Source organism: Schistocerca piceifrons, chromosome 5 (assembly GCF_021461385.2).
Source record: "Schistocerca piceifrons isolate TAMUIC-IGC-003096 chromosome 5, iqSchPice1.1, whole genome shotgun sequence".
In the NCBI taxonomy this organism is placed as follows: domain Eukaryota; kingdom Metazoa; phylum Arthropoda; class Insecta; order Orthoptera; family Acrididae; genus Schistocerca; species Schistocerca piceifrons.
Window position 1 is genome coordinate 186,647,881 of NC_060142.1, and position 12,663 is coordinate 186,660,543.

The 12,663-nt window shown below is 39.6% G+C and overlaps 1 protein-coding gene across 1 annotated transcript; it reads left to right on the plus strand.

Annotated features, from left to right (window-relative positions):
- The first annotated feature begins 5,955 nt into the window (after positions 1-5,955).
- LOC124798871 (chondroitin proteoglycan 2-like) lies at positions 5,956-9,501 on the plus strand. The gene is made up of 3 exons (XM_047262404.1): positions 5,956-5,962; positions 7,010-7,089; positions 8,467-9,501. Exons 1-3 carry the CDS (start codon positions 5,956-5,958, stop codon positions 9,499-9,501), a joined length of 1,122 nt encoding a protein of 373 aa, XP_047118360.1.
- The last annotated feature ends 3,162 nt before the right edge of the window (positions 9,502-12,663 follow it).

Consider the following 12,663-nt stretch of genomic DNA (forward strand, 5'->3'; position numbering starts at 1 on the left):
CCTGATCAATCCTGAATAAGGAAATAAATTGAATTTTCTAACTTTTTCGTAATACGCACTCAGCGTTCATAGATTGTATTGGTTTAAATAATCTGAGGTAACGATATATACTGTTAACATATTCGATATAAATGAAAGGCATTGACAGAAGATGAGTATTTCTACGAAACATTCAAGCTACTTAATATGGTATTATGGAATTTAATCAATTTGCTGCAAGAAGACTTACGTTCTAACAAGGTATACAGAATATACTAAAGTAATTTCATTTTCTTTGCTTGTTAACAACAGAGATTAAGAACTTACGAAGAGGTCACCCAAATTCGTTCAAGTACTCTGAATATAGGCTAAAAAGGTACATTCATCTTAAAGTTGTTGTGTGAATTCTGAAGTACGTTTTGAAGTGAATTAATAGTGACCGTTAGTTGCTACTGTGATTTTATCTGGTGTAATCATTAGTTGATGAGTTAAAACTGTTCGTCTAACAGGGATATCTTTAATTCTCCAGCGACAGTTCCAGTTAGTATTAATAAGCGTAACGAATACTGAATGTACAGTTCTAACAAAAAGAAAAACGAGAAAGAGTAGATTAAAAATCCTTAGCTTCATCGTATCATATATTAGAAACTGTTGTACTACGTAGAAATATGGTAAGTAAACCAGGTGCTATTGCGCGCATTTCCTTATTATAGTTTGGTGGAGACTAATTATTATTCAGTAATATCATTATTAACAGTGAAGTACGGTAAAACATTAACTCGTATTAAATGAAAGACCAACTTAAAAATATCACTCAGGAGACAGAGCAGTCAGTCACATTACATGTGCCAACCAGTAGTTGAATTTCCGCTCCTTTGAGGAAATTTTAATGGCATGGAAATTTAATTCATTCATACTCAGTAAATAATTTTTCATTATCATAGCATATCGAGTGATTCTGGCCGATCTGTAGTGAGACAGTGATCAAATGCAATGAGACCTCATACTTTCCCGAGATTTTGCAGCTCCAACCATGAGTAGTCGAACAGATTCTGTAGCGAGCTGTACCAAACTGTGTTACTGAAATGGATAAAAGACGATTTTTCGCCTTTTAATACAGGCTAAAGAAAGAATAAGTTACTATGCTACATTTAATAGCAAGACACAGAGTTATTAAAGACATTAGCTGCCAGTGGGCACTGATTTATGTAAATGTAGCAATTGAAAATTTGTGTTAGACTGGGATATGAATGCGGGTCTCCTGCTTAGTACCTACACTCGCTGACCGCTGTGCTATCCGGAGACAGTGGTCATTGCAGCTACACGCACTGCCGCAGCTTCCCTCCCATCAGACCAAAATTCTCAACTTACAGCGTACATTACTGATGTAGTGCCCCTGCTCATTATCCTCATTAAGGGTAGTTGGAAAAGCTCTATCCCGACAATATTAAATTTAGTGAAGAAGCTTCCCTGTATTTCGGGAATCTCGATCTTTTTCCAAGTTCCTTTTTTCTTTTCTTCTTTCTGGACTCCTTAGTTGCCAACTGAGCTGCATACTCTGCTTTATCAATCGAAACTTGTCCATCTGTTCAAGTTCTCTCATGCAGTTTGCTCCAGGATTAATTCCCAAATGCTGTAGCACATTCATCCTACCAGTGTTGCCATCATTAAAAGCAATAACAGCATCACTGACCCTTCACTTTAGTGTCTTCAGTCCAACAAAAACATTTTTTGGTGAGCAAGTCCATATAATATTACTGAACGACTCATTGAGATTTTGAGTCTCACCATGCAGGCACTTCTTCCGTAATTCAGGATCTCTGTGTATAGGTTTTATGATATCCAAGACCGCTGCTGGGATGGAATGTTTATGGCTGTATGAAATGTTTGAGTACTGGGCATTGCAGTAATTGCCCCATGAATGAGGTCCAGGAGGGCAAAGGTGGTGTACAGGCATTTCATCAGTTGACAGTCTGTGGAAGAAGGTAGCTATACAGCCTGCTTCATTGTCAACAAATCCTCAGCACTATTTCTAACGGCCATCCCATTATACTGCTATAATCCATCAATCATTTTGTCTGTCAGCCTGCCTCTCATGCTTTTACCATCAGAAAATTTCCTGTCTCTCAAACTTTGTATGAACTTCCTCAACCTGGTGCCCATCCTCTTGTGTACATAACCTTTATAACACAGCAATTCACAGCCTTATATATAAAAAATTACCGATTTTATTAGATCTTGAAGTAATGCACGTAAAAATTTTAACATTTTCAACTGGTGTAGATTATGTTTAAAAAATAAAATAAAATATACTTCCCATGAGAGTTTATAAGTGATTTATATGTATATATAATTGCAAATTTTATAATGAGATATACATCCAGAAGTGTGAAAAAACGTTATTTTCCGTTCTAACTCCCCTTAATAGTGGCATTTCGCCGATTCCCGTTAGAGTTCGAGCTCGGTATGCATCTGCACTAAACGGATCGTTGGTCATTATCGCATTAATTATACATGTGAGGACTGTTCCTTCCAATTTGAGTCTGACGGGAGCTGTTCTAGGATAGTCAGTGCATGAATGGTACATACTGTGTCTGGATGGTGTATTGGTCTGCGCATCTGCCTTGTAAGCAGGAGAGCTAAGTTCGAAGCCCGATCTGCCAAAATTTTTCAACTTGTTTTGTTGATGTAAATCAGTATCCACTGGCAACGAATGTTTCAGTTGGGTTTGTGTCTTGGTTGATAGTGCCTGCATAATCAAAAATGTGTATCCTCTTTCGAACAAGTGGAAAAGAACACATGCCAAATATACTTTAAGTGTTGCGATATTCGCTGTTCGTATTTGAGTACTTATACAATGCATATGAAAATATTTTTAATAGGGGAAACTGCTTAAAAAAGCATAGACATGAGAAACAATTTGTTAGTAGCAGTTATTCAGGTGCAAGGTTATCATTCACCACGGAATTTACATAAATAAATTTCAATATTTGACTGAGGTTATCTGATGTGTCTGAAAATTGGTGAGGTAGTTGTGAAATTACGAGTCACTGAATCAGTTGAGTGGATACTGTGTGCAGCTGGAAGCTGTTATGTGACACACCTCCTCATAGCCAGTGCAGTGTCGGCTCAAGCAAGGACGAGTGACGTGTTCCAGTGCTTCGCGTTTCTCAACGGAGCGCGGAGGTTTTGCAGCACATATGCCACGAAGGTTGGAAAGTTGCTCATAGGCAGCCTTAATAGTACAAGAAATGCAAACCACATCGATCAGCATCAGAGGTAAATGCTACACTGAGATCAAGATACGAATCTGATGAAGCGAAATATGACTGTACAAGTCAACTAATTGAGAAATCAGAGCCACCTTGATTATGTTAAGAGCAGTCACCGAGTATTGGCATCTGAGAGACAGCATAGGTTCAACAGACAAATTGGAAGTAAAAGTACTTTCAGCTGGTCTATGTTTCTTGCACTTTCACGTCATTTTTTTCTTCGTTTTTTACCTTTTCTGGTTGCTGGATAGCTTGCAGTAGATAAGGGAAGAGTCACAGTATCAGGAAATACGTAACAAGGCGATACAAAAAAATTTATTTGATTTTCGTATCAGTATTCTGATAAATTCTCAGTACACCCATGAACAGTAACTCACGATAACCTACTTCCACTGCTTCTGATGACTGTTGCCAGGTTCGTACAGACTTCCCGACAGGGAAATGTACTCTCTTTCCGTACTGCAGGCAATTAACGGCAAAAGATCTTGGTAATCATCTTGTAGATTTCTCTGCTCTTAACGGTCGAAAACATCAGGTGCTTCAGCTTTGTAAACTTAATTTCTTCCAAGTTTCTCGAAATAATATCAACATCAATATGTTTGGACCAGAATTTGCACTGTCAGTGAGTTAAAACAGCTTCTCAAACTTAATTCAAAATTACGATGACACACGATAAGAAGACTAAGAAATTTCCATATTTGTACAGACACTACGTAGTCGAGGTGTGTTGCTTTCCCGCGTATCACAGTTTTGACAGTTGTACTCCACCGTGTGTGCGATAGACAAGTCTCACTCTTCTGAAGACTTTTTGGTATCAGAGACTCTCACAAACTGCTGCTTGTCATTACTGCCAGTATACGATTCTTCTGAACACTCAGCTTCGCACTTAGTAAGAACATTAAATCTTGGTAGTACTTAACATCTCTGGCTGGTTTCTGTGCGTTCCGCCTCTTAAAAAATGTTTTTCTTTGTCTTTGTAAAGACGTTGCCAATAAAGTAGTAGTTCAGTCTGAAAATTGCTGCGGCAACCAGTAATACGTGAACCCACTTTCCGTCACTATGGTACTCCTACAACAACTTCAGACATACCGAGGTTGAAGAAATGTAAAGCATCACGAGTTCCTGGAGTTGTTTCACAGCTATGATGCTGTTACTGTACATGTACTGATATGGTCTTTGCTGAATGATCGTAAACGACCTACTACTATCATAAACAGCATCACGGCTTTCCCAGGATCATGCTGATTGCTTATGTTTTCGTTGCATTTAATTTGTGGTTGACAAAAACTTCCATTGCTTCAGAAGTCTCTTTTCTCCTGACAGTTTTCATTGGGCATGGCATACTGATCGTTCTTTCTGTCAGTTACGTACTTGAAAATTCTTCTCCTCTTCTTGTTTCGTTTGTTACGAAGAATCTGTATAAGGCGTCAACCATTTCCGTGGAAATTATTTTTTTCTGTTGTCGACATTTTGAGGCAAATTTTTCCGTAACAATTTCTTTGAATCACCTATTACTACGGTCGTCAGTACCTTCAGCAGGAATTCATGCTCTCTGCAAAAAAATATAATTTCTATGAATCACTAGCACTGGAACCTTTAGGATACTTCAGCTCTCCTCACAAGATTCGTTTTTGTCATCCCATAGCACCCCAGATGTCGTCTCCGCTGTGGATGCTGCTCAATCTGAAACGACCTGCTACTGCTCACGACACATAAAAGTGCTCCTAAACGTAATTTGCGATCGCAGCGCTCCCCAGGGGCAGTTAGAGGCTACATCTGCCGTGTAAGTCACACAGTTTCTTTACGAAAATCGACGCGCGTAAAGTATCTGGGTTAACTCTGTTAGCGATTGTGGAAGTGGAGCGGAGAATATCGCAAAGAATATTTTGGGCTTCTCGATGGTTTGAGCTCCGAATTTCTGTTACACGTACGCTACACAATACCGAACACTGTATTTGACGAATTATCTGTCGGCCTGCATCTTGTTACCACGCAGAAATTAGCCTTAGATCGAATCCGCCCCACAGATAACACCGAAGGTTAGCAAGCCGGCGAGACGGGATATCGTTTTTAAACGGTTTCTCAGATCCGACTGAGTGATTAGGAACATTTCGAAAACATATCACCTTTTCACATGGGATAACGCTGGACACGACGGATGGAGTACACAGATTGCATACCGTAGTGGAAGGAATGACGTCAAGCCACCCTGTATCACAAACAGTACTAAATCTATACAGATTACCGTCTAGATACGGCATAAGGTCCGAAAAAAGGATAGATATTTTTCATCGTCTGTCGTGATATTTCAAACAAATATTTTACAACACTTAATGAAAGTATTAGAGGCCGTAACATGACCATTTGCCTCGAAATATCACCAATCGACGAGCAAAATACACTGATTGCCAATGACATGCGTTTCCCATCAACTGAACAAAACAAGCCATTATATCTTGCTCAAGTCTCTACATGCTTCAAATCGCACATGTCAAATTACACATGTCGTCAAACGCAGATTACATGTGTCAGATAAGAACAGAGTACGTCATAGAAGTTTCATATGGAACGGTCCATTTCTTTCTCATCAGTCTGCTGACGCTCGAATTGTTCTGATTGACGTCTGCATTTGTTACCAGTTATGTATATAAGTGGTATGAGAGTCACCCTAAGGCACCTGTGTGTAAAACGTTTGGAGAGCAACATGAAGGGTAAGTCTCTCAGCTCTTATTGCAGATAGATCTATACGTTCTCAATAATACAATTTCTGTTATGGAACATAGAACCCAACTGCAAATACTGTTAGCTCCAGAAAATGTTAGGCGTCTCAGTCATTGGTACGCAGGGCACTCACTTGAGAAAAGTGAAATTCAAAACTGTATCTGGCCAAAGTGATTTAGGTTTTCCTTTGTGTACTTGAATCTAATGTGAATGATAAGTTGGTTTCTTTGTTTTAAACAGCCAATTTCCTTCTCCGTCTTAGCTCTGTACGGAAGTATGCTCTATTGAATTCATCACCGACGGGACACTAAACACTAACCTTATTTAGTGATATACAGTCATAAAAAATAACACTAATTCAAAATTAACTTCACCTCCTACGTGCAATAGTTTTTGGTATTACTCTTTATACAAGGTGGGAGATTTAAGTATTATTGCCGTACTAGACCCAGAGGATAATTTGTATCTACGAATTTAATACTATTATCACGATTTTGACGCTTCAAGAACAATTCATTCATTATAGGAAGAGTATATTTTCTAGAATCCTACCTATTTAAAACACATGTGAACTTTATTCTATATGGTAGAGATGAAAGATGGGATTCAACATGAATCCATGAAACCAAGAACGACTAGCACACGATTAGTGACTTCGTAAATCCACAGTCTGAGATTTTGTTCTTCACACTTGTATACATCAATCATCTAATCATGAGTGATGTCAACTACTAATCTTACGATGAAGTGATCAACGAATAGAGAAGGACAACATGTTGCAGAATCGGATTGAACCAGTTATTTTGAAGTGAAAGAAAATTAAGAACAGGCCTAGGATTGTATATCACTATTAGTGTAAAATGACAGCGCAATGTGTGGTTTGTATTTCGCTTTAAACAATGAGCTCTGGATCTCTAAGGGGAGGGATTATCGTGTTGTGTAACACCTCTGGTGCGTTTTGTTCTATATCCATTCCATTAGCGCCATATTATGGTATGGTGTTACACTAGAGTGTTAAAATTTTGTTACTCTTTCAGGGTTGTCGCTTGTTGTGTGTGCCGTATTGGCGGCTGTGATCGGAGGCAGCAGTGCCGCTTCCATCGGCAAAGTGGCTGTGGTAAGTGTTCACCACGAACAGCCAGAATATATAATTTATCACATCGTAGTATGACCGCTTGTTTGATTGCTGAATACACACATGTTTCATCCAGTAACAAAAAGAGACATCTTTTAGTTACAAACGTTGCTTAGTGTTTATTCATATTCTCTCTAACTTCCAAGCACACAACACAAATAATATAAGACAAGATTCTCCTAAATTAGTTTCTAGCCTTTCGATAACTCCTTCGATACATTATCGATTTATTAAGGTATCAATGCCCTAAACATAGTAATTTAAGATTGATTCATTTTGTCTGCCTGACACTGGACACAACGTAGAAATCTTACAGATATTTTGCCTCATAGTTACATTCTGAAATTAGAATCATAATCGTACTAAACACAAAGATCAATTACATGTATGAAATTCCAAGTATCATAGTTATGAAATGAGGTATATCCTCTGATACTTGTTTCTCACCACGCCATAGAACTTTATTGAGGAGACGGGATTTCTAATTTATAGCAGACAGACTGCCACATTATTTATATCATTCATTAGATAAATACACTGAGAGACTATTGCGTTGTTCAATATTTCTACATCTTATCGGTGGTAGACAATACACTGGAGTCTAATAATCGATGGACAAATGTAAGCCCCTATGAGCTTTTCCAAATACTATATTTGCCACTGAGTTAATCACCTTTTGCTATCTATACTTTACCACGTGGTAAAGCCCATTAGTCACGAAAATGTAAATTCGGTGATATCAACCAATTCGCGTTGTCCTACGCCTGCTTCTCAGGTACGCGCAAGTAAAAAATGAATAGACGTTACAAAAGGAAGAACACTAGTTACATTTTCATTATTGTCGTTATTTTCATAACGAAACAAAACGGATATTGTGTTGATATTCATTTCCTAATACATTGTTTATTTTTAAATTCCAGTTTGGGAACTTTAGTATAATGTGAAACAGTGTAAAATGTATCATCTTCAAATCTATGTAACAGTGTCAGTAATACGGCATGCATATATCGGAAATACACATCACAAACATAGTATTCTGATACGTAGAACTGACTGACGACGGGTTGTTGAGGAAGCTACTTGGATCTACAGACGACCCACGGAGATCGAAACTAATCCGACTCTATGTAAGATGTGAAACTGGGTTTCAAAAATAAACGATATAATACAATTGTTCTTGAAATTTCATGAAATTATTAGCAAGGAGCAATGTCTTTTATAGTTCAGATAAGGCATTTACATGAGTGATTAAGACTGAAACGGAAAACTTACATTTCTACTTCTACGTGAACATTCTAAAAAATTTGAACAATCGATTTTATAAGCAGTGAGAACTAACAAGGAGATAATTTCTTTCAGATGAGTGCCACATGCCAGGGAGCGTCCGGTCCATTTCCGAACCCCAACAGCTGCAGAAGCTTCCTACAGTGTGAGCCATCAGGGGTTGCAACGGTCATCCCGTGCCCAGCAAACCTCGAGTTCAATCCAAAGCTGAGGGTGTGCGACTTCCCAGAGCGAGCTGGCTGTTCTTCATCCTCGTCTGCTCCTGCTGACGACGAAAATGGCAATGAAACTGGTGGTGGCTCCAACGATAGTGGAATTTCACCTGCACCCCCATCTGACGACGTCCCCACTTGTCCAGCATGGAATCCGGATGACGTTACCCAGCTTCCCAATCCAAAGGAGTGCAACAGCTTCTACAAGTGTGACGAGAACGGCGTTGCCTGGCTTATTCCATGCCCAGCCGGTCTAGAGTACAATGCAGAGCTGAGGGTGTGTGACTACCCAGAAAATGCTGGTTGCTCGACGTCGTCCTCACCAAGCAACCCTTCTGATGATACTCCTTCTGAGGGAGAGCAGGATGACGGAAATTCAGAGGGAGGCAGTGACATAAATCCTCAACCACCCACTGGAGATGCTCCCAGTTGCCCAGCATGGAATCCAGATGATGTCACCCAGCTTCCTAACCCCAGTGGTTGCAGCTCCTTCTACAAGTGTGACGAGAATGGTGTAGCTTGGCTCACACCGTGCCCAGCTGGTCTTGAGTACAATGCCAACCTGAGAGTCTGTGATTATCCTGAAAGTGCTGGCTGCTCATCATCAGCTGCTCAAAGTAACCCATCTGGCGACGAATCCCCTGATGGCGATCAGAACAACGGAAATGCTGACTCTGGTAACGGTGATAGCCCACAGCAACCACCTGGAGATGCTCCCACCTGTCCACCTTGGAATCCAGATGACGTCACCCAGCTGCCTAATCCCAGTGACTGTAACAGCTTCTACAAGTGCGACGAAAACGGTGTAGCATGGTTGATCCCGTGCCCAGCTGGTCTGCAGTACAACGCCGAGCTGAGGGTGTGTGATTACGCTGGACACGCTGGGTGTTCTGTCTAAGTTTATCGAGGACCGCCTTAAGAAGATATCTGCTAGATCTGCGCTATTGTTCAACTGATTACTTTATATAAGTATTTAAGAGTGCTGTTTTATCTGTGATGTTTGTCTTTAATTTCAATTATTTATTGCCTGATGTCTCACGACGTAGTTGTGGAGAAGGATAAGATTTATTTATTAAGCTGCTATAATTCTAAACATAACAAGACACCTTTTATGAGATGAAACGATAAAATACATACCATATAAATGTTTTATTATCTGTTCAATTACATAAACGTTGCCCTACCTAATGTAAGTGTACTGCAGCCATTTATGGTAATGTCCATGAGAAAGGTAAATGTCATCGGTTTGGCACATTGGAACATTGATCCTGGGATCTGTAATTACAAGGAAGCGTATAGTTGTAAAAAGACGAATTTATATCGTTTATAATTCATAATTTGCATCAGCTTTGCGATTGTTTACTCTATCCCATGATTAAACACATGTTCGTTTCATATATCCCAACGCTTCTCTTGCTGTAATTTTTTACACAACTGTGATAAATATTGTTTCATGTACAGATTTGTCACATTTTTTAATATATGAGAGGCCATAACGACTTAAATGAACTTGTAGTTGTAAGCGTAAATTTCGTCACTATCCACACTTTAGTACAACAAACGGAGACATGCCAACATTCGACGTAGTGCATGAAATTATTAGGTGTACTTATTGATGAAGACTTGGACTGGGAGGACCATAGTGCTGAGCTGCACGACAGTAAAGTTGAGCTACATTTGATCTCCTGTAACTGCTAGACTTGGAAAGAAACGAATCAACCTCCTCATATATGATGTGCATTTCTACTAAACAAAATCTTATGGAATAATTTACTGGAGTAGCTCATCATTTATAAAGTATTTAGTGCACAAAAGCGAGCAGTAAGAATAACGCGTGGTGTTCACCGATACTCTTTATGTGAACAACTGTTCAAAAAGTCAGGTATCTTAACCGTGCTATCGCAGCACATACAGGGGTTGGACGAAACTGTGGGAGGTATAGGAAAACCGCTGGCATACAAAATATCTTCAAGTCATCTCTGTATCGATAAATACAGGGTTTGTAGGGAATCTTACAGCGCCCTGCTTGTAAAATATTTCCTATTTCAGGTGACGATGACGAAGGTCGATGGCCATCGATCGCCCTTCTCTCAAATGTGTAACACAAGGACTCACAACATTAAGATCTGTCGATCATGATAGGCCAAGAAAGTGCGACTGATCAACCTCGTGCTACAAAACAGTTCTGGATAATGCGAGATATATGGACAGGGGCTCTGTTGTCTTGAAACGGCTTAAGAATGCATGTCTGTCAACTTATCAATTCGTCGTCTAGTAATGCTTGGCCGAGACGGTTCTTGATTCGAACAGTGGAGCATTGACGTCCCGTTATGTCTTACCAACCACACGCCAATAACATCCGAATTTACTTCCACCTCGGACTCAGCCCGTTACTTTCGTAGTCTGTCAAACCTCCCCACAAAGGCTACTAGCTATGTTTGCTAACTATACTTGTCGACGGAAACATTTCAATACCGCATACACACATATTCACTCATTTGCGATTATGCATAGAATACGTGGGAAACAGGAATGACTTACATAGCTAAGTACAATAAATAAACAGACTGGTTCATCGCTTTTCAGGAGGCTTAATATTAACATAAAGAGAACTGTGCATCATAAAATCAGCACTGTAAGTACGTGAGATGTGCCGAAAAAATGAGGTTGATGAAACGACTGCGACAAATTTTTTCAACATTTACACGTGCATAAATAACAATCTAAAAACAAATATGTGATAACTTGATGTTCCTATCAAACTAATGCCTTGAATTTACATACACCCAAAATATCCGTCACAATATTACATCAAAGTACAATTTTTTATAAGAGAATCTAGGTCAAACGACTGTGTCCTAGTGTGCATATGAAACTCATAATGAGAAGTATGAAAGCTTTTTCTTTACACGATACAGGACTGTTACGAAATAGAAAAGTAACCACAGCAGGTTTGGCACGCGACAGTCCCCAGTTTCTGTTTTGCCACAATGCCAGAAACGATAGAATGTAATAAAATTTTTCTTATTATGAATGTATTGTGTATTAGCAAGTATACTTTATCAAATTCATAGGTGAACTGAGGGTATAGTGGTGGTATTCAAAGCAGCCAGCAACGGCTCTATCGCGACCGGGCATCGAGCGAAAGTGTGGGCTGGTGACAACAACGCCTTTCCATACTTCTTACCATTATGCATGAGTATCAAGGAAGTGGTGGCATGCCAGTCTGTTAGCAAATCAAGAGCAGATGTGTTTAGCGGATGAGATACTTGGGGAATTGGAGAATGCGTTTATCGTGATGTACAGGTGCCGCATGTCCGTTTGTGTGATGGAGCTGCACGACGGTTGCACTTGGTCGGTCAGTAATGAAACGGTTATTGCTGGTTGTGAATGGTAAGCTGACATTCTGTAGAACATATTGGTTTACAACAGCGAGTTGGGACCGTGCGTTATGCTGTTGGAAAAACCCTGTGGTATGACGCTCATGAATGAAAGCACAACAGATCGAATCATGTAATTGACGTACAAATTTGCAGTCAGGATCCTTGGTAGTAATGCGGCTTTGTCGAGGGCACTAGGGGCCCATGGAATATTCCGATTTAGCTGCCCATATCATCACCGTATGCTCGCCATGTTTCACACTTGGGAAGTAAACTCAGCCTGATATTTGAACAGTGTGCAACAAGACTTATCCGACCAAATACTTTCTTCCAGTGCTACATCGTCCAGGCCTGATGGCTTCTGCACTACGTATTCCGGTTACGGGCATTTGCATCATATAGTATGTCAATGCATTCCTTATGCATACTGAAATGACACCAGACATGGTCAGTTAAACCGGTTTATAGTTTTAAAGCACATTTCGCTCTGCGAATAGAAAGAATATAATTTGTTTGAAGAACCAATAAATTCATTATAATTAAGGAAACAGAGTAAAACGCCGACAAGTAATCTTGATATTCTTAGACTCGCAAGTGTTCAAGATTAATTTTGGTGAAACACGGACTTAGTTGTACGAACTACTATGGCGTGCTATGGATCGCTATCATTAATACAAACG

Bases quoted from the DNA above. Each gene is read 5' to 3' on its own strand.
- LOC124798871 (XM_047262404.1), top strand. The intron at 7,090-8,466 runs GTAAGTGTTCAC...AATTTCTTTCAG, and splicing joins CCATCGGCAAAGTGGCTGTG to ATGAGTGCCACATGCCAGGG.